Raw genomic sequence first — 21,623 nt, 5'->3', positions numbered from 1 at the left:
TGAATAGTCCTCATGATTTCAACGCAATCATCAACAATTAACCCTGAAAACCCCCGAGGGCTTGTGCTCTATGAATCATTTTACACACAGCACTTATTTATACACCACCTAAGGCAAAGAGAAGGATTTAAGACTCTAGAACCATGAAAAATAATAATAATAATAAAAAAAGCCAAAGCTAGTGTGTTTTGAGCATTTATTCAAGTTCCATCAACTTTACCAGCAGCTTTTCCTATGCTTATTAAATGTACATTTTTGGTCTGCAAAGCTTACAAGTTTTTCATGCTTCTACAATGTAATGTGATGTCTTAACCAAATCATTTTGTAAAGTGAACTTTAAAAACTACCAGTCCATATCTTTCATCTTAGTTTCAAGGAAATGCCCACTTTTAATACTTTTAAAAATAGTGATCCCAGTTTGTTCCTGTTGAGCTTTTATCTTTTTCTGATAATAAATCAATTTATAGCTTTGAAATTCAGCATGATTTTCTGTCCAGATGTATGTAGGAGACAGAGGGATACCTTTTCATTGGAAACACATAGCTTGGAAGGGATTGTTTCAGTTTCTTCCCCACCCTTTCCAGAAAAAGTACCTCCAAAACCAAAAACCACCTTTGAACTGAAATTCACTTCCTAGTGAAAACCTTCCCAAGAGGACAAAATGCTACCAGGGCTATGGGGATCACCTCAGATCAGCCCTTCTGAAGCCTCTCAGCCGTGATGGACCTCCTGATGCTCCCACCCACTCTTTAAGAATAATATTTTTCATAACTGGGAGGTTTAGATTGGACATTTGGAAGAATTTCTTCACAGAAAGGCTGATTAGATATTGGAATGGGCTGACCAGGGAGGTGCTGAAGTCACCGTCCCTGGAAGGGTTTAAGGAGAATTAGGTGTAGCACTCGGTGCCATGGTCTAGTTGATGGTGGTGTTTGGTGGACTCAGTGGTCTCTATCACCGAACCGGTTCTGTGATAAACTGGGGTCAGAACCGAACCGGTTCTGCGATAAACTGGGGTCAGAACCGAACCGATCCTGTGATAAACTGGGGTCAGAACCGAACCGGTTCTGTGAGAAGCTACCACCCACGGCTCATTGGCACCCGGCTGAAGTGTCTGTTCCGTGCTGCTGACACCGGGAGCCCCGCGGGCAGACCGGCGCTCGGGCCGCCCTCCTCCCTCAGGGCAGCGCCGCTGGCGAAGGCTCCGCACCCGCCGGGGCCGCCCCGCTCCGATCGCGGGGCTCCAGCTCCACCTCCCGGCCCAGCCGCGCGGCGGGCGGGGCCCGGGGGCGGCTCCGGCCCCACCGCCCCTCCCGCCGGCCCCGCCTCCCGCCCCGCCCCGCCCCGGAAGGGGCCGCCCGGGCCCGGCTCTTCCGGGGGTGGCGGGTCCGGCATGAGCGACGTGGTGGAGCGGACGCTGAGCGCCCTGCCCGGGCTGCTGGGGCAGCACGACCCGGGTGCTGGCCCGGGCGGTGCCGGCGGCCCCGGCAGGGTATCGGCCTCCTCCCGGCTCGGCAGCCTCATCCGGAGCATCACGGCACTCACCTCCAAGCACGTACGGGCTGCGGGGCCGGGCTCCTCTCCCTTCCCGCCCCGGGGGAGCCGGCGCGGGGCTGGGCTGGGGGCCCCGGGCGCGGCGTCTCCCCTCGGCCACGTTAAAGGCCCCGATAAATCCCCGTGTGTGTGGGTGGCCGCGTTCTGCTGCTCTGGGCACGGGCCGGGCGAGCACGGCCCCGGAGAGAGGGACACGCTGAGTGTGGGGTAGCGCTGAGTGATCGTGTCTCCTCTGGTTCTTCTTTCACGTTTTGCCTGTGAAATCTATGCGAGGTTAAAACAAGTTTAATTTTTCTAGGAAGAAGAAAAATTAATCCAGCAGGAACTAACCAGTTTGAAAGCAACAGTTTCAGCCCCCAGCACAACACTTGTAAGTTCTGTTAGTGGCTGCAGGCTGTGGAACAGCACACCAAAGGTGAAGGACAGAGTGTTCTCACTCTATCACAGGTGGATGTGCAGGTTATCTGCATTATAGATATTTAATCGTCAGCATTAAAAAGTACCAATACATATGGTTTTGCAGCACGGTTGAAACAGTGAGAACACTGATTCTGATAGATGTGAATAAACTGTAACAATGTGACCCTACTGTCATTCTGTAGTTTCTGAAGTAGTGCAGACAGCAAAGCTAGGTGATGAGCTGCTTCCATCAAATAGTGCTCTTTGCAGGCTGACATTGCTCTTACAATTAGTTTGTGCTTTTTAAGAAGCTGTGCTTTGTTGCATGCACTATTGTCATGACTGAGTTTCAGGAGATGATGTATTCTGGTTTGAATTATTTAATACATATGTCAGTCCCATGAGTGAGGATTTTTGAAGGGAAAAATGAAATTTTATCTTGCACGTAGTGAGAAACCATCCCAAGTCTGGGTAGTAATTGAGGAGTAAAGTGTGATCATCATAGTGCTTCACATAATTAATATGTTTTATGTAGGCATAATTAATCTGCTGTTGATCACTTGCATACTAATCAAAATAAGAACCTTTTTAGGGGTAGAATAGGAGGACTTCTGCCTTTTTAGCAGAAATTTGACAGTGCTTTGCAGAAGTTCATGGCAAAGAAAAAATTGCGAATAATGAGATTTTAGAAAAGGCTTGAATTCATGTCTTTCTATGAGATAAAATTCTCTGTTTCAGTAGAGCAGTGAAGAAGAGCATAAAACATGTTGGACTTAAAATTTTCAGTAAGTTTTTTCTGGTATTTCAGAGACTGATGAAAGAATGCATGGTGAGACTCATCTATTGTGAAATGCTGGGCTACGAGTCTTCCTTTGGATACATCCACGCAATCAAACTTGCCCAGCAAGGGAATCTTCTGGAGAAGAGAGTTGGTATGTGCATGGAGCTGTAGCCTTTATAATGTTCTCAAAGTTTTACTGTTCTCCCAGTTTTAGAGTTTTTCAGGATTTATAATTCATGTCAAATACAACCTACTTAAAATGTTCCTCTATTTTCTTGGTCTTGTTTCGTGGTTTGTTACCTTTTGGAATTATCTAAATCCTTGGCTTGTGAGGTGCTCTGTGTGTGCTTGCAGCACAGAAGGCAGGGAAATGAATTTATTTTGGATCATCAGTTCTTTCATTGTTTTGAATTGCGACACCAGTAAACAAATAATTTAAGAGAATATTTGTTAAACACATCAAGCCGAAAATGAATTTCTGTCATGATCTGGTTTCTTTTCCAAATATTTTCTGTTTTGGTGCTGGTAGGATTTTTTTTCTTATTTTAGAAAGAGTTGTAGGGAATGAGGCAAAATTAGGGAGGCCCTTACAGCATAGAGGCAGAAGTTCCCAGAGAAATCTTGAAGGCTGTTTCAGATTTCTTTGAAATGTCATGAGACTGATTTCCTTTCCTGCCAGTGTGGCTATAAACTTAGAGAAAAAAAGTTGCAGGGGCCTCGGAGAAAAAAAAGTTGCTGGCACATTTCTTTTCCTGGGTTCTGGAATGGTTTCCTCATTGTTAGAAAATAACATAGGAGTTCTTGGCATAGGATGCTGGATTGACTTTTGTATATTCCAAGTTGAATATAAAATTCCTTTGAAGAGTAATTTTATTATTTGGAAAGAAAACAAAACAGCTATAGGGAAGTACACTTGTGTTGTGTAGTCTAAAAGTAATAAACTTTTCCCTGTACAGAGAAGACATTAGTTTTCCAGGAAGTGATTTATAATAGACTGGTGCTCTTGACTGTTCTTTAGCTGTAAAAGTATTGTAATGTCTCTTATTTCTCACAACTTATGAGTTCTTAGCTGTTTTTTCTTGAGCTTTACTGCAACTTAAATGCAATGGATTTGTCTGGAAAATGAGAGTCTTGATATTTAAAACAGGAGCAACTTTTATCCAGCAGGGGTTTTTTGTTGTGTTTTTGTAACTGTTTGAGTTAACTCTTCTTGTGTTACAGACAATCTTAAAGTTTCTGTCATAAAGTTGTTTATTGCTTGAAAATAGTAGTGAAGTCTGCTTTCTTTTACAGGTTACTTGGCAGTTTCTCTATTTCTACATGAAAATCATGAACTGCTGCTTCTACTTGTGAACACAGTTGTGAAGGTATAGTGCTTCTGTAAAAAAAAGAAGAAAGAAAATCTTAGAGGCATAGGAGAGGCTGTTTCCCTGTGCCAGGAGATGAGCCAGTGGGGAAGTAACCAACTTTGGCTGCAGCTTGGTGGGGGGGGCTGTGGGGTGAAAAACTTGGACCAATTCTTCCCATTTTGTCACACAACATCTAATTACTTTGATTAGCAAAGACAGGCTGAAATGGCTTTCCCTGCCTTCTTATTTTGATCTTGATGTTCTTGCTCTTGAAGCCATCTTTTAAAAGTTCTTTCAGAGGAGATATGGCATAAACTTTACTTTATAAATGTACCAGTTATATACATTCTCAACTCCAGGAGGAGCCATGCACACACATTGCAATGTTAGCTTTGGCTTTTAGCTGATGGCAAGTGTCTGTTGCCTTCTCTGAGCTCATCTGATGACTTTGACAGAAAATGGAAATACATTTTGGAGTACCACTGAAAATCTATTACTGATGTCTCTTACATGGAGCAATTATGACTTATTATAACTCTTTCTGTGTAATGTTTACTTTTTTTACTGCAGTAGGCCAAAGTCCCAGAAATTACAGATTGAAAGTGATGGTTGTTTTGTTGCTGTGATTGAAAACTTTTTCATAATATTGAAAAATATGGCTTGAAACTCACTAAGTTAAGTTAAACCAAATAAGGACTGAAACTTATCTGGGAGAGATGAACCAAGCAAGTTATATCAGCTAGAAATCTCACACATTTAATTTGTTTTGAAAAGTAATTGTAGTCTTCATAAGTTCATCCATTGGGGTTTTTTTGGTTTAAGGTTACAGTGAACCATACCTACTATATTTGATTGTATTTAGGACAGAGTGAGATTGTTAGTTTTGCAGAATGTTACTTGTAATTTGCATCTGCTTCTTAGGAAGTAGGTAATATTGTAGTGTACAGATAGGTAATTGGCAGTATTATTGAGCTTGCTCATTTTTTAAAATTCTTTTGGCTAAATCAAAAGCAGTAGAGAGATTATTATTGATTGTAGCTCTGTGTGTTAATGTTGCACATGTTTAAAATAAAAATGTGGTTCTGTAAGAGGAGTGTGAGGAGCTGCCTGTTCCCATTCCTGTGGAGGAGAAGAGCCTGGTGAGCTCAGTGAGAGCTGGCTCCTCTCAAACCTGAGCAGGATGCTGGCTGTGGGTGCCTCTAGGGGGGTAGGTCCAGCCTGCTTGTGAAAGATTTGGGGGATATCTGTGCAGAATTTAAAAGGCTAAAGAAAAATTTACTGTGTTTTATGTCACAGGACTTGCAGAGCACTAACCTGGTAGAGGTGTGCATGGCATTAACTGTTGTCAGCCAGATCTTTCCACGGGAGATGATTCCAGCTGTTCTGCCCCTAATAGAAGACAAGCTTCAGCATTCTAAGTAGGTATTCATTACAGAATTTCAAATGGCCTTGTACAGCTGAATGACTTAATTTTGTAGGTAGTTTTAGTATAAACTAGTGTTTCTTCTCTCAGTTGGTCTTTTCTAGTCATCACCTTTAGAAATTAATCCTCTCCTTGTGTTTTTTCTTGGATTCTTGTCTCATTTATTTACAGCTTGACTGAGTATTGAATAGATAGCAAATTTTTTCATAGCCAGTGTGGATAGGTGAATGTAATTGAATTTATTTGCTGGAGTCCTTTTAACCAATATGCATGAAGAAATGTTTGTTGAGTAGGTGGGGAAACAGATCCAGATCCTTGAACTTCACTGACACTTTTTTCATAAAGCTCTTTAGAGAAACTGATAAAGGTATATCTGTGGATACCCTTGATTTGTTTGAATTGTAGTTTACTGTATCCCATAGAAAGGACAGTTTTCAGCAAAGTTTTCCCATAGAAGGGACAGTTTTCAGCAAAGTTTTCCCATAGAAGGGATAGTTTTGCCAAAGAGAGGAAAATGCTGTAATTATTGATTGAAAAGGGAATTGCAGAATGAATTAATTCAGTAATTTCTAGATGTGTATTTTTTGGAAATATATTTTTTGCATGTATTTTTTGGACCACAACAGATTTGAGTCATGGCCTATTTCATTGTTTATTTGGTGCACATTGTTTTAAATCACCAATCTGACATCCATCCCTACTAGGCTTTAAAGCTGGCTTTGTCACTTCCTTGCTTAGGTGGCATTTGCAAAGTCATTTTACCAACATGTAAAACATGGGTTCTTTTCTTTACAAATCATGATCTGGGGTCTGGCAAGTTTTTTTTGTATAGTCAAGTACTTCAAGTACACTTGTTTTGTTAAGTGTAAATCTCATTTCAGGGAAATTATCCGAAGAAAAGCTGTTCAAGCTTTATACAAATTCTATCTCATTGCTCCTAATCAAGTTCAGCACATCCACGATAAGTTCAGGAAGGCTTTGTGTGACAGGGATGCTGGAGTCATGGCTGCTTCTTTGCATATTTATCTGCAAATGATTAAGGTAGGCAAAGAATTAGAAGCACAGTTGAATTTGGGAGGTATTTTTGTGTTTTTTATTTTAAATACACAGTGTGCTCTACAAAGGTTTTGCAGAAAAAAACTCACTTGTAGTAGTTAGAAAAGTTAATTTATATAGTCAAGTGTTACATTTGTTTCTGCCAATCCTCCATTTAACTGGGCAAATCCACTTCTTCAGGGTCTGAATGCTCAGCATTGCTGGGTCCTTAGCTAGTGGATCTAAGTCCTACAGTGGGTTAAAGGGAAATTTCCTTGTAAATGTGTTACACCTGCTCCCTTTGCAAATGTGTGAGAAAAGAGCATAGGCTTAAAGGGAAGAGCATATGGGTGCTGAGGGTTGAGAGCAGAAGTCAGATTTCAAGAAATGATGCCATCAGTGTAGGTATTTTGATCTTACTCAAGTTGTGGGTTGTTTTTATTTTTGAATTGTTGTATTGAAATATTTGAGTTGAATTTAATTTTCATTATGTAGGAAAACTCATCTGGATACAAGGACTTGACTGGGAGTTTTGTAACCATCCTGAAGCAGGTGGTGGGAGGAAAGCTCTCTGCTGACTTCAACTATCACAGTGTGCCAGCACCATGGTTACAAATTCAGCTTTTAAGAATTTTGGGGCTGTTGGGAAAAGATGATCCAAGGTAACCAGATTTTTCTCTGTAAGTAATAATTTGAAGTACAGTAACAGCCTGCACCTCATAAGAGGCTTTCAGTGTCGAAATTCTTGCACATTTGTCTTTAACCAATAATTCTGCAAAAGTAGTTTCTTAGCTTCTGGATTGTATAAACAATTGATTGTTGTGTAATATGAGTAAAATGTAATTTTACTGGGACTTCTGTTACAATGTTACCAAATAACAGTGAAGAGCTGGAGTAAAGCTATTTTAAAATAGTGCTGCCATTTTGTGAGGGCCTGGTTGTCCATGATCCTTTTCCTATTGACCTGTTTATTTGTGCAAACAGCAAGGGAAGTGTTTTTCTTCTTAAAATATGGTAAATGTTTCCTTTGAAAGCTTCAAGCATCCTGTTAAATGCCATTTAGGATCATGTTGTAGAGCTCTTCTGTGTTATAGCAAATTTGTGGATATGAATAATGTGTTACAGGTTTCAATAATAGCTCTGAACTGTTTGGCAAAATAAGACTACCTGCTTATTAGTGGTGCAATTAATTGTAAATATTTTCTTAAATAGGACAAGTGAATTGATGTATGATGTTCTAGATGAATCTTTAAGAAGAGCAGAGATTAATCATAATATTACATATGGTGGGTAAGGTTATTTTATGTAATTATCAATATTTGAAAAGATAGAAAATGATTAATTGATTATGCTAAAATACTTAAACAGTACTTTTGAAAAATCTAATTATAGTCTTAACATTTATTGTATTCTCAAGTGTCCACTAGTAAATAGTAGCACAAGTGATGCATTGCTGTACAGCATTAATTTTTTATCATTGAATTAAAACACATCTATAAACAGGGAACTCTTTTTGGCTCAAAAAGCCTTTATCCTGTGTTTGCATTGACCCTGTCCTTAAATACACAAAGTCAGCTGCTTCATGAAAGCTTTTATTGGACATTGCTTAAGTTGAAAAAAGCAATAAAAGAAAATCCTGCTGCTACATCTCTGTGGTAGAAATGCTTTGATTTCTCTTCACTGCCCTGAGAAAAGCAATAGTGTGCAGAGACAGTGTCAGTTCCTTGCAGCTGTGTAGGGTTTCCCCTCTGGGCACAGTTAATAAACATTACACCTCCAGAGTTCAGTGACAGTGCTGCCTGTGGAAGGGTGTCTTTGGCACATGTCTCAACTGAAAATTCCTAAAACCTAGCAGAAGGTTCATTTTGGTAGAAGTTCTTTGTCTTCTCAGTAGAGAAAGCTGGTTTTGTTGCTACTACAAAGCAAAAGGAATAGTTGCACTGTTAACTTTTTTCCTGCTAAAAAGTTGAGCAATTTATTTGTCTTTTTTCTTTGTCTTCTCCTCCCCAGGTCTGAATGCCTCCCCAAAATCCCAGTTTTGATGATCTAGAACCCTACTTTAAAAGCTGTTTCACTACTAAGAAAACCTACCACCCCAATTTTTTTGTTGTTAAATAAAGCCCTGTAGATGTGCCCAAGTCCCTGTGCTAATGCAATGGAAAGAAAATTGACACTTTATTAAAACAATAGTGAGGGGTGAAACAGAAAAGGAACATGGCTCAAAGCTGTAGATGTCTAACACCTACATCATACATATGCTGTAAAGCATTGTGTAAGCCTCACTTCCATAAAAAGGGCAACTTTGGGGAAGTATTGTCTTTTAGTAAATAATAAATGAGGAAGCATCTGTCAGATGTTTAGAGTATTCAGCTGATTGCTTCTGTTCTTTTAGGCAAGAACATACAAGTTATTAGGAGGTGTGTTGACTTTTAATACAGGTTATTTGCACATGCCAGGAGATAAACATTAAATTTGTTTTGAGCACTTAAGAGGACAAAGTGGGCAGTTCATCATGATTTGTACAAGGACATAGAAGTAGTTTTTGTTCACCTTTGGCAAGCATTTTATAAAACTGTAGTTGATAATCCCAGACAAAAGAAAAATGTAATTCTGAGTGATTGCTCTTTCTTATAAAGAGTCATTGGTTATGGCATGTTTCTTACAGTTTTGTTGTGTGCTAGTCTTTAGATTTAGTCTGTAATGGCTAAGGAAGAGAGGGGCTATCTATTGGACAGTTCAGTTAGTCACTGATTTACAAGAACAACATCATGATTTTAAGCCCTAATTAACTTGGGAGACTAACTTGGTCTGAATCTTTGCCCAAATTGTTGCCATAAAGGAGTAATTACTTTTTGTGTATTGTTAGTTTACTTCTAGATTTTTCTCAAACAACTGTACAAAGCTGTTGGGTTTTTTTCTGGTTTTGTTTCTGTTTTAATTTTTCATTGGTTCTTTTTTTCAAGAATGTTCTTGGGATGATTTTGGCTGTAGTCACTAAGAAATTATATGAGTTACCAAAAATAATTTGTCTCAAATCCTTTATAGTTGTTTGTTGGCTTTCTGAAGACTGTCCCAGTCCAGTGCCTTGAGCAGCTGTAGGAGACTTCAAGGTTGGAAGAACTTTAAGGACAGAAAGTTGTTTGCAGGGGCTAATTAAAACATGTATGTACAAAGGAGATAGACTTTTACCTTATGTCAGATGGCACTCTCTGGTTAGATTCAGTGGGAGTGGGATAGCACTGCCAGTCCTTGAGGAACACTGAGCTCGTTTGTTTGTTAAAAATTTTGGATTGTAGAAGTATTCAATACACATTAATTATGTGTCTTCTCCTCCTGCAGCCATCTTGTTTGAATGTGTCCAAACAATTTATACCATTCATCCCAAATCAGAATTACTTGAAAAGGCTGCCAAGTGCATTGGAAAATTTGTTTTGTCACCCAAAATTAATTTGAAATACTTAGGTAAGGATGCCTGATTTCATTATGGTGTCTTTAATTTGGCCATAGTGGTAGCATTGCCTTACATCACTTGCAATCTCTTCCATTCCAGGTTTAAAGGCTCTGACCTATGTTATCCAGCAGGATCCAAACCTGGCACTTCAGCACCAGATGACAATAATTGAATGTCTGGACCATCCAGATCCCATTATTAAGAGGGAGGTCAGTGAATTTCTAAATGTCAAAAATTAAGGTAATTGTTAAGGTGGGGGATAAGTTTTGTAAAATGAGTTGTGTAAAAATCTTACGTTTCCATAATTGTGAGAGAACAGTTGAAAACACAGTTAATGTGACAAACTGTGTAGAGAAGCAGTGTATTTAATTTAAGAATAGTTGCTCAATTTGGTGTACTAAAGCTGCTGTTTTGCTGCTGCTTTTTTTGAGTCATCAGAACCAATTAATTTTTTTGTGCTTTCTCTTTCAGACCTTAGAGCTTCTCTACAGGATTACAAATGGGCAGAATGTAATTGTCATAGTCCAGAAAATGCTTGACTACTTAAAAGAAAGCCAAGAAGAATATGCCATCATCAGCTTAGTTGGCAAAATAGCAGAACTAGCTGAGAAATATCCTTTTATTTTTCTGAACTAGCTGAGGAATATCCTTTTATTTTTCTGAAACTTTGAAGTCAGAGCTCAGGCACCTGTAGCAGTGATACCTATCAAGCATCTTTCCTGATCTTGTGAAGTAGGAAGTGTTAGAGCTATGCTTCCCATCCTTTCAAATGCAAAAGAAAGCACATACAATAATGACTACACTGTTTCTTGTGTTTCACTGAGAGAAACTAATTGCACACAAATTTTGGCTTTGGAGTTCAGCATTAAAACCTTGTGTTTTAAATTCCAACTTTGAAGCCTTATACCATTGCATAGAGAGAGATGTCTCAGTGCTACTTGAAGTGCTGTTCTGTAATTGTGGGACTGATCTTCCCTGATAGAACTCTTCATTGGTGTATGGATTTTAAGAACAGCACACTGGGATTGAAATAAAGAAAGGATTTTTAAAAAATGCCATAAAAGATGAAAGTAATGATTAGGGATTTTGTTTATGATGTGCTTTACTGTTAGACCTGCCACTGCCTGATTTCTGTGTGTGATTTTGTCTGATGTCTTGAGTTGTAAGCTTTTGATAACAGAGAGCTGCCTTATCATCCTGTTTGTGCAGTGCTTGGCATGGAGTACTGTACTAAAAAAACCTCTGTTGTCCTGCTGTATGCAAAAACAAATGCAATAACTCTGAAATTTCTGTGCTGTTAAAAATTTCCACTCATTAACTGTATTTTCAGGACTTATCTGAGAGAAGGCAAAAGCCAACTTTCAAAGTTAACAAAGGCTGATCAAAAGTTAAGTATATTAAAAAAAACAGTGAGGATTTATGTGGAGTGCTTCAAAATGTTTTTGTAAAGTTTGTAAATCAACAGCAAAGCACTGCTGAAAAAAACTGTTTTCTTATCATTGATCAAGTGATGCTGGGTAAACAAAAGATTATGTGGAAGCCTAGTACAGGAGAAGTGTGAGCTTAAAATAGAGTAGGACAAATGTGAACATATTGTCCTTAATGTGTGAGGCCTGCATAAACTCAACTTTTTCAACAAAGTAACTTCAGGCTTTTCTAAGTGATCACCAGTTTTCATGAGATTTCCAGGAAACACTTCCTAAAAGATCCAGGAATATTTCCTCTTTGGTTAGATGGAGCTGATATTTGCCCATCAGATCCCTGACTTACTGGGGAGATCACAATGGCCATTCCTATGGAAATAGACTAAAAAAGAAGGAAAAAGTTATGCCTTAGCATTTCATTCCTTAACATCTGGACACATATGCCCCTAACAATGAGTGGTTCATCCAGACAATGAATGCTGTGTTCTCAGTTGGAGGTGATGTTGTGCATTCTGATATCCCAAACAACTTCCTGAGGCTGTTGGCTGAAGGTAACTCCCCACATGCTCTGAAGAATTAGACATGTTCCTTATTAATCTGTTTTTTTTTTCTTTTCTTAAAATGTACTTTGAAATATTTGGTAGGATATGTTATTTGTGTTTCACAGAAATGGTGCTGTTTTCTAGGATTTGATGATGAAAAAGAAGATCATCAGCTACGAATGTATGCAGTACAGTCCTATTTGGCACTACTTGAGGAGGAAGATAAATTGTATCCACAGAAATTCCTTCAAGTTATGAGCTGGGTAAGGTAGACACAGGTCAGAATTCCATACACAGATTTGAGGAAGCTGTCAAAGGTGATAATGTTTCTAATAAATATTTATTAAACTTTAATTTTCAGTCACTTGTACTTGAAGTCGAGCTAACATGCCAAAATCTATTTTAAGGACCTCTTTGGTGACTGAGGACTGTTAACTTGTGGTTTGTGGCAAAGCTGACTTGCTCCCTTTTATGCAGGGATGGCTTGGCAGCCACCTGAATCTGGCTGCATACTGAGAGCCTTTCTGTCTTCATCAAAATTAGCCAGATGTGGTTGTGAAATGCTCTTGTAGCCCTGCAAATGACTGGCCAGGTGCTGTGCTGGTGTTGTCTGATACTGGGGAAGCTTCAGCTCCCACCAAGGGAGAGGCTGCAGTTTGGGGAGCTGGTGGTTTGTCAGGGTCTAGTTATATTTAGCTTTCTTATCAAGACAGTTATTTGATTTTTAAAAAGCCAAATGTTGGAGTCTGTTGAGGTGAACACTTCAACCCTTTGACATATGAAACACAACATGGTAAAGAAGTAATTTGGATAAAAGAATCTATGTTTAAATAATAGTTTTTTGAATGTGAGGTGGATTTATTGTGTTGTTATTTCAATACTATATTCCAGTTTCAAAACTGAGAGCACTGCTCTAAATGCATATTTTGTCTGTTTTTTGTGAATAGGTGTTGGGAGAATATTTCAGTCTTGTTACAGATGTTGATCCAGAAGTTATTTTAACAAAGCTGCATGGCCTGCTGAAGAAGACTTTTGTTACTTCTGAAACTAAAGCATGGATAATGGCTGCAGTCACCAAGATAGCATCACACACTTCCTGCTCAAAAACAGTGGATGAAATAATCCAAGAACTCAGCAGCTCTCTGGATACATGCCTGAGACAATATGCCTTTGAACTGAAGCATCTGTGTGAAGACAAAGCACTGATGAAAAGCTTGCTTCCATTTGATGCTAGTTGCAGTGACCTGGTGGTAAGACACATTCCAGGTTCTTTTTCATGAACCTCTTTGTGGTCCAGGGGGATGAATATTTTGGTGAAAAGGTGTTTCCAAAATGAATGGTATTTGCAGTTCTTACTGGATGCAAGTCTGCCTAAAGTGAGTTTTCAGAAACTTCTTCAGACATATGGGATGAATCATAGTGTTCTGTACTGAAAGATAAAGAACCATGGTGTTTTAGTTAAGTAAGCTGGAGTAGCTTTTAGCAGAATTATCATTTCATACACTGGTTTATTTTTAGTTGCCTTTTGTTTTTTTCAAAGATGAGGTAGGCCTGCTTTAGTGATACAGTACTGCTTTTGAATTCAAAGGGTTTGCCTCCTATTTAAAAACCACTGATTTTGACCATGAAATTTCCACAGTAAATGATGGAAAAGATTCTGTCTATATATCATCTTAACTGGTAGATAAGGGACATGTGACATGAAGGTCCTGATTTGCTGATAAGACACCATATTCTTCTGGTAACATCTGGCTCACATAAAGGAAATATTTTCATTGCCTTTTCATTCCTTTAAATTCTGTGTAGGTAGATGCTTCCTTATCTTTTCTGGATGGGTTTGTGGCTGAGGGACTCGCTCATGGTGCAGCACCATATAAGCCTCATCACCAGAGACAAGAGGAGAAACTTTCTCAGGAAAAAGGTGACAGTTCACTGCATTTATTTAATACTGCTAAATTACCTGAGAAGTATTAACAATTAAAGTGTACAGTTAATTGATCTTCTAAGTTCAACTTAGATTTTAGTTCCCCCTTTGTCTAGCTGATGTATATAGATTGTTGATCTGTAGGTGAGAAAGTCTTACTGTAATCCTTGCTGATCTAGAGGATTTGAAATTTGTGGGGATTATTAAAGTGAAAGCCTGAGAAGTCCAGCAATACAGGAATATCTATTTTCAGAAATATAGATTTAATTCTTACTTTTTTTTATGCCTCCTTGTAATTTTAAAATTGTCTGTCTTGCAGCACTGAATTTTGAACCTTATGGATTATCCTTTGCTTCAAGTGTGTCCTCATCTGGTGTCACTGGCAGACAGTCCCCCACTGGTTTATCTTTTGGCTCTGATATATCTGGGAATAGTGCTGAGACAGGGCACAAAGAGTGAGTTAATTTGTGTTTGAAGTGAAGCACGTTTAGGCTTCTGTTCTTGTTGTTATCATGGGTCTTTGTTGCTTCATTGCATGGAATTAGAAAGGGTGCAGTTGAACTTGGAAACTTCTATCACATAAGAAGAAAATTAGCTGGGGACATCTGTGTAATAAGTAGGAAAACAGCTGTTGTGGTCAGACTCTTCTGCCACTTCCTTCACAGACTGCAGTTGAGGTGATAGTTAATGCAGTAATGTTGGGGTAGGATTGCCTGATGATTACATTGTTTATTATTTTTTCTGATTTTTTTTTCTAAAGACAAAAGTGAGGCTAAGGTTTGCAGTATAAGATGCTCCTTTTATTTTTAGTGCACTACACATTAATTCCATATCCATAGTTTCATACAAATTAATAACTTCATTTATACTCTGCTAAACTGGTATGCAGGAAACCTTTCCAGAATCTTTATATTTTACTGCTCACCCTTATCTATCAAAGCACCAAAGCAGTGAATGGTGTTTGAGTGTTGGCATGTTTTTATGAACATGTTCCTGTGGCTGATCCTGCTTTGTTTTGTTTGCCTTTTTAGGACAAATACTCTGAAACTCGAGGGAGTACGCAAGCTGTGGGGAAAAGAAGGTTACCTTCCAAAGAAAGAAAACAAAACAGGGAAAGGAAACGAGCCACAACCAGTGCCTTGTGGCAGCTTATTAGCAGGGCAGGTGGGGGAACCTCCTGCACTGCAGCCTGAGCAAGGTGCCAGCCTGTCTGAGGAGGACAAAGAGAAGCAGCAGTTAGCATCAACTTTGTTCATTGGGCTGGGAGCAAGTGCTGGTGTCAGCCTGGTGAGTGATTCTTTTGAGATTTAACAGTTCAAAGTTTACATATGGTCTTATTGAAAATTATAGATACTTGTATGCAAATGGAGATCAAATTAGTGATAAGACAACCCCACCCCCCATGTCATTGAAAGAGTATTGAGAATGGCTTTTGCAGTGTGATATTTTATTGAAACCTGAAACAGCTTGATGAACCTCTGAGGCAGATCTGATTTGGTAACTGGAGCTTTCCTCTGTTTACATGTTGTGCTCCAAGTTTTAGTGTTAATTTTCCTGAACAACTGTTCCTTGACCCAGCCTTGTAGAGCTGTCACTATTCATTTGGATGTAAGGCTAGACTTTGACAGCCTATGTCAAGACCATTTTAAATTTATGTATGGTAGTATGTGGAACATAAAAGAATTCACTATTAGGTAATATTTTAAGACTGGCATTGTATTAGCCAGTTCAAATCTTGGCACTTAGCACTGGTTAACCAGATACTGCCTTTGCTTAGTCTTTTATTAATAAGAGCTTTTAGTTAGGTAAGAGAATCTTGAGTCATTCATGCATTATAAGCTAATTTAGTCCTCTGTAAGAGATACAGCAAGCCCCTGGATCCATTAAAATATTTGGAATCTCTTTGTATTTATCATCTGTTTTGATTCCTTGGTCCTTCCTCACCTCCTCACTGCATGGTATTAACAGTAACACAGCTGATTGCTAGGAACTTTTCCACCCATTTTTTTTTTTCTCTTTCATTTTCAGATGGGCAAAGCAGACACAGCTACTCAGAAGTTCAAAAGGAAATCAAAGATAACTGAAACTCAGCAGTTGAGTGAGGAGGCATCAGTCTTCCAAAACAGTGCTGCTTCAGATTTTGGTCCCTTACTTGATACAGTACCTATTAATGTGGAGGATTCTGAGGGAAGTATGCACACAAGGTTAAGGAAAGCCTCCCCTTCTTCAGATATTGTAGAAGACAATTTAACATTTGAAACACCTCAGTCCCTCAGAAAATCTGTGCTGGATGACAGAGTTTCAGCTAACAGGCTGTCACAGTCATCTTTGTTTGCTGATAGCGATATTGAAATTTTTCAGCCTTCTTCAAGTGCTCAATGTGAGAGTGCCAGTGAAACACCATTGGTCCCTTCCTTACCAGAAGAACTTGAAGAGCTTCCTCACTCTGAAGTAGTGGGACTTTGTCAGAGTGATGCCTTAGCTCTGCATTTATGTAAGGTGTGGACAGATGACTCTTTGTTGCTCATTGTTTTTGTTTCAAATAAAAGCACTGCTGCACTTCATGCTGTGAACTTAGTGTTTGAAGAAACAGAACACTTTCAGGTAAGAAACTTTGTTTCCATTATATTTTAAATTCACTTGGAACTTCTTGCTTTTTGCTTGCATTTAACGATGCAATATTTGGTTTAATGTGGTAGCCATGCCTTTTTCCAAAGTATTTCCTTAAAACCCTGTGGTACACCTGTTACACATAGCTTTAAAAGGAGGTGAAAGAAACCTCACTATAAACTTACTGTCACTGGCTATAAAAGTTAGCCTCTCACTTTTTCAGTTCACCTTGATTTTGTTTGCCTCTGTGTAATGAATATGTGTGATTTTTCCATTCTGAATGCAAAGACTAAACCAAATGCAAACCTCACGGGCCCTGCTTGGAGTGGTATGACTTGAGTTCACCTCACTGTGTAGCTTTCTTTTGTCTGAGTGTGGCTACTGTGCTTGTGCATTCATTTGTATTTACCTGATAGGCAAACATGATGCTTTCCTGACACCAAATTTGTATAAGCTTCTTTCAATTCTTTTTTCAAAGACATCAGTCATGGTTCACTCTCATGCATTTAGTTGAGAGTGCAGATCTTTGAGAGTGCAGATTTTTTACATTGGCTACATTTGGGATTTAAATATGATTGGTAAAGGCATGTTATAGTCATAAATAAAACTTCATTTAAATATTTGGAAAGATATTTAGGAATTGCCAATTGATTGATCTATCCCCAGATTTTGCTTAAAAGAAGCACGGAATTATTAAACAACTCAGCAACCTGATAACAAGAATTAAGTGGATTGTTTCTTTTAGAATTTACTTAATCAAGGCACTGCTAATTGATTATGGAGTCCCTTTCCTTTCCATTTCTGAGTTGAATCAAGCTTGTCTTGGCATTGATAGAGAGTGAGCATCTCTTGTCTAGATTTTTCTAGTAATTCACTTAAATTCCCTCCCAGACCACCACCATGGACAGAATTTCTGTTACCAGTTTGTTTGGTGAGCCAGGGCCTGCTGAGTAATCTAGAAATCCTTTTTGTTAGGGATGTTTTCTCAACTTCTTGTTTTAGTGTATAGCTTGATGTGATGCTGCTTGCTTGTATATTCATTTGTTGGGACTGAGCTGCAGAATTCAGGTTCCTGGTGCAGTTCTTTAGGGCTGGGAGAAGCCAATTGTCAGAGATCAATTTCATTGGTGCTGTGTATCCCATAGAATGTTTGTAGGTGTTAGTGATTGATTTATCCTTCATGAGGGCTGACATATGGTGGCTCTGTTCACTTGTCAAATACTCCAAGAAAAATCAACAGAAATAAGAGGCACTTACACAGTTTTATAGCTGTATCTGAATCACTTGCACAACTTGACAGCAAGACTTACATTCTTTATTTCTTTTATGACATTCTACAGATTTTGGAGAGTGCCACCTCCCAGTTTCCTGTAATTGAAGCTCAAAGTGTGGAACATTGCCAGAAATGTGTGAGGATGAACAAAGTTTGTACACAGGCAATTCTTCCTGCCTCTGTTAGTTACCAGTCAGAGATGGAAACTTGCCTTGAATTTTCAGTAACTTTATCATTGATGGACTTCATCAGGTAAATAGAATAAACTGCAGTTGTTAAAAACACTTGTATACAGCTCAGTGTTAGACAAGGGCAGGATGATTTGGGTATTGACTATGAAAATATAAGGTTTCACCTTGAGCAGCTAATTCAAATTTGAGATGGTTGGTAAAGATAATAAAGGGTTATTTTACACTTGTGAAAAAGGGGTAAAGTTCCAGCAAGAAGTACAAATGCAGGGAGAATATTGACTGTAACTGTTTTTGAAGAGACTAAGAGAAAAGAGAACAGAAGGACATGATGCTTTAAAATATGGCATAATGTAAACATGTCAAGAGGAAACAAGTGGTTTGTGTGCAGAAACCAAAACACTCTATGAAAAGGTTGACAACTTTTCAGAGGAAGAAGAAAGCTCATTCTTTTCATTTTTGAACACTGCATTTATTTTAGGAGTAGGAAGAAACAAGTGTCCTTTGTCCAACAGACTTTTCTTTTAATGTGAAATTTGAAAATTAATTTTTTTTAAATTTAGAAATCTAAAGCAAGGCATAGAAACATTTTTTAAATGTTAAGCTGGAAAGAGGAGGGGTTTGATTAGACTAATACATATTTACTTGTTTTGTTCTCTATTGTCCAGTTGCTTCCATATACAGGGTTTTTTGAAACCAAAGATATTCTGATTTATAAATATTGTTTGGCTAAGAAGTGTGGTGAACTTCCTTTTAGGCCAATGGAAATGACTACAGAAGACTTTGGGAAGCTGTGGTTGTCTCTTTCCAATGATGTGAAACAGAACATAAAAATGTCACCTTGCCAAGATTCCCTTTCAGCAGCCCTGGATACACTGCAACAGAAGCTGAAACTCCACAGAGTTGATGTTATAGGTAAGTGAAAGTACACTGTGGGGGTGCTCACAGGATCATTTGTCCCAGGAAAACAAGTACATGGAAGAGAGGATCTTGCAGGTTTAGGGAGGGAATGTTTGGGAGCATGGTGAACAAGGGACTGGTGTCCCATGGACTTTGTTTGCCTCACTCAGGGGTCTGTGGGAAGGTGATGTAAAGGTACAAGTGTTCAGCAAAGAGTGGATTTTATAAAGGAGAAAACTTGCACTGTGAAGAGTTTTGGGTAGGACAAAAAGGGAATGAAGCTGTGTGACAAAGGTGGGATTTTTGGCATGATTTGTGCTGATGTGTTCCGTGAGGAACACAGAGGTAAGAGAGGGGAAAACAGCAGACATGGAGTGTGACAGATGCAGTTTCTGTCAAGTCTGCTATAGCAGTTGTTGCTTGCTAATTGTTACTGCATTTTTCCCTGTGGTCTCTCAGGTAATGAGGGAATCCTGGCCTGCCAGCTCCTGCCATCTGTGCCCTGCCTGCTGCACTGCCGTACCCACTCAGGGATGCTGGCCCTGTGGTTCAGGTCCCCTTGTGCTGCTCTTCCAGATGGTTTGCTCTATCAGTGTCAGAAGGTGATGGAGGAATCCTGAGAACAATAGTGCCTGCCTTAATCTATTTGGTGTGTGAAAGCAAGTCAAAGATTTATACAGTTGCACAGATAATTACCAAAGCTAAACTAAGATACTGCTTCTTCAAGTATTAAAAGTTTTCTTCCAGCTGGCAATGTCCAAGTGGACTTGTGGGGGGAAAATGGTGACCTAAATTACCCCTGCAAAAACATGCTCAGGACTGTACAGTACATTAAAGTATTGTTACCTGTGTAAGTGAAATGTATATTAATTTTGTTGTAAATGACTGAAAGTATTTATTTTTATTACACAGCTTTTATAGATGCCAACACTTATTCTTCATGGCAACTACTTAAATATGATTTTGAAGAAAACATATTTCCATTATGAGGTCAGACTTGATCAGTTATTTAATTTTATTTTGATAATTTTTCTAAAGCTATTTTTAAGCACTGCTGGCAACAAGACCCATATTGGTGGTTATATAAAATAACTTATGTAGCAGCAAATGCATGGTTTTAAAACAGTTAAAAGATTCTAGGGAGGAAAACACTTCCCATGATCTTTGATGTTTACCATGGAAGGGATAACATTTAAATAGCTTTTTGGTAGGAGTCAGGCATGTGAAATTGTTTGGAAGCACCTCCTGGGGGATTAGCTGAAGCCCTTCAGGTTATTCCTGTCTGCAGTTCTTTCTGCCCCAGGTTTCAGTCTCATTCCCTTTCCACAGGGGTCTGTGACAGTCACTGAGGATTTGTGCATGGCTAAGCTGAAGTTCCACGTGGATCAGCTCTGAGATGACTGAGCTGGGGACACTTGGCTGTGGACATGTTGACTCCTTGATTTTTGTTTAGTGAACATGTTCATTGCTTTCCAGTCTACCCTATAAATTTGATCTGGCCAAAATCCCTGTGCATGAAAATTCACAAGGGGAAAGCTTCCATTTATTTTTACTTCTAATTATTTATAGCCTGGGTATGACTCATCAAAGGTCTGACTTGCAGGGATGTGGCTGTGTTGTGTGCATGCCTGGGAACTGCAGCAAGGCATGAGGGATTAAATCACAGCAGCAAATGTGGAAAATGTGTCTGAGCAGATTGTCTCCTCTTCCTGAAGTAACCTCACAATCTTGAAAATCCAGCAATCTGAATTTATTTAGATGCTGAATGAAAAATAGTGCTGGTTAGTATTATTTATAGCTGGTCATGTTTTCTATTGAAGCATCCAAGATTGTACACACAGTTCAGACATGGTACAAAGGGATTCTGTGGTAGAGTTCTGTACTTCGTGTGTTTAATAGTAACAAGGAGCCTCTCACATGTCAGCATTACTGATTCTCACCTGATAAGCACTGGTTGTAAAGGAAAACAAAGTATTCTTTTACTTTGATGTTTTGGTAAACGTTCATGAAATTGTTGTAAGAATGTTAATGTGCTGATAGCAATTTTTCTTTTAAGTCAAGCTACTTGTGTTATCACAAGTATAATCATTGAAGCAAAGTTCCTTTTTTATTGTTGTTTCAGTACCCTCTTACTGAGGAATTTAAAGTGCACTGAACCTGTAAATATATTTAATGTTCTGCATACTTAAATGTTTACTTGGCACTTCAAGACAGTTTATATAAATGAAAACTGATTTATAGTGGAATAATTTCCAGCAGATGATTGCCCTGCTGGTAAATCAGACTTGTGTTATGCAATTGGACTTGTGTAATTATAGGAACTCTGATACAAATATCTGTTTGTGGCCTATGCATTTAAACCATTTCAGCAAGGAGATGTTCAATGTCCTGGTGTTTAAAGAACTGCAAAGACAACAATGCCTTCTGTTGTTAATGTAATGTTCTCTGTAACCTTGCTCACTGTATGAATAGTGTATGTTAAGGTGTCAGTATTCTGATTCTAATTGCTTTATGGTATCATCACTTAAAGGAGTGTGCAGGGAATTGTACCTGTGTCAGTCATTATTTTTGGATTGCCCAACAAACACTGATCTGAATCTATCACCGTATTTGCATTTCTTGCAGTTTAATAAAATTCAATTTTATTAAAAAAAAAGTTTGATACTTGTTAAATGTTCTTTTCCATCACATGTAGCAGTGTTTCTGTATATTAAGAACTAGTTTCTATTTTAATTGTTTCTCTTTGCATCTGAACAGTGAAACATCACAG

The 21,623-nt window shown here is 38.7% G+C and overlaps 1 protein-coding gene across 2 annotated transcripts; it reads left to right on the top strand.

The window, feature by feature from the left end:
• The first annotated feature begins 1,350 nt into the window (after positions 1-1,350).
• Positions 1,351-21,612, top strand: AP4E1 (adaptor related protein complex 4 subunit epsilon 1). 2 transcript variants are annotated; one of them, XM_077185727.1, is made up of 21 exons: positions 1,351-1,555; positions 1,853-1,924; positions 2,762-2,885; positions 4,028-4,101; positions 5,380-5,501; positions 6,388-6,547; positions 7,037-7,203; positions 7,754-7,827; positions 9,881-10,003; positions 10,092-10,201; positions 10,464-10,607; positions 11,859-11,967; positions 12,103-12,221; positions 12,906-13,208; positions 13,765-13,879; positions 14,202-14,337; positions 14,914-15,169; positions 15,911-16,486; positions 17,833-18,017; positions 18,711-18,868; positions 19,313-21,605. In XM_077185727.1, the coding sequence occupies exons 1-21, from the start codon at positions 1,394-1,396 to the stop codon at positions 19,471-19,473; spliced, it is 3,450 nt and encodes a 1,149-aa protein (XP_077041842.1). In that variant the 5' UTR covers positions 1,351-1,393; the 3' UTR covers positions 19,474-21,605. The 2 variants fall into 2 exon arrangements, with proteins under 2 accessions (XP_077041842.1, XP_077041843.1); XM_077185728.1 differs by having other exon boundaries at positions 1,422-1,551; positions 19,313-21,612.
• The last annotated feature ends 11 nt before the right edge of the window (positions 21,613-21,623 follow it).

Source organism: Agelaius phoeniceus, chromosome 13, assembly GCF_051311805.1.
Source record: "Agelaius phoeniceus isolate bAgePho1 chromosome 13, bAgePho1.hap1, whole genome shotgun sequence".
NCBI classification, from domain to species: Eukaryota; Metazoa; Chordata; class Aves; order Passeriformes; family Icteridae; genus Agelaius; species Agelaius phoeniceus.
Note: the sequence above shows the minus strand (reverse complement) of the source record. Positions and strands in the feature narration are given on the sequence as shown.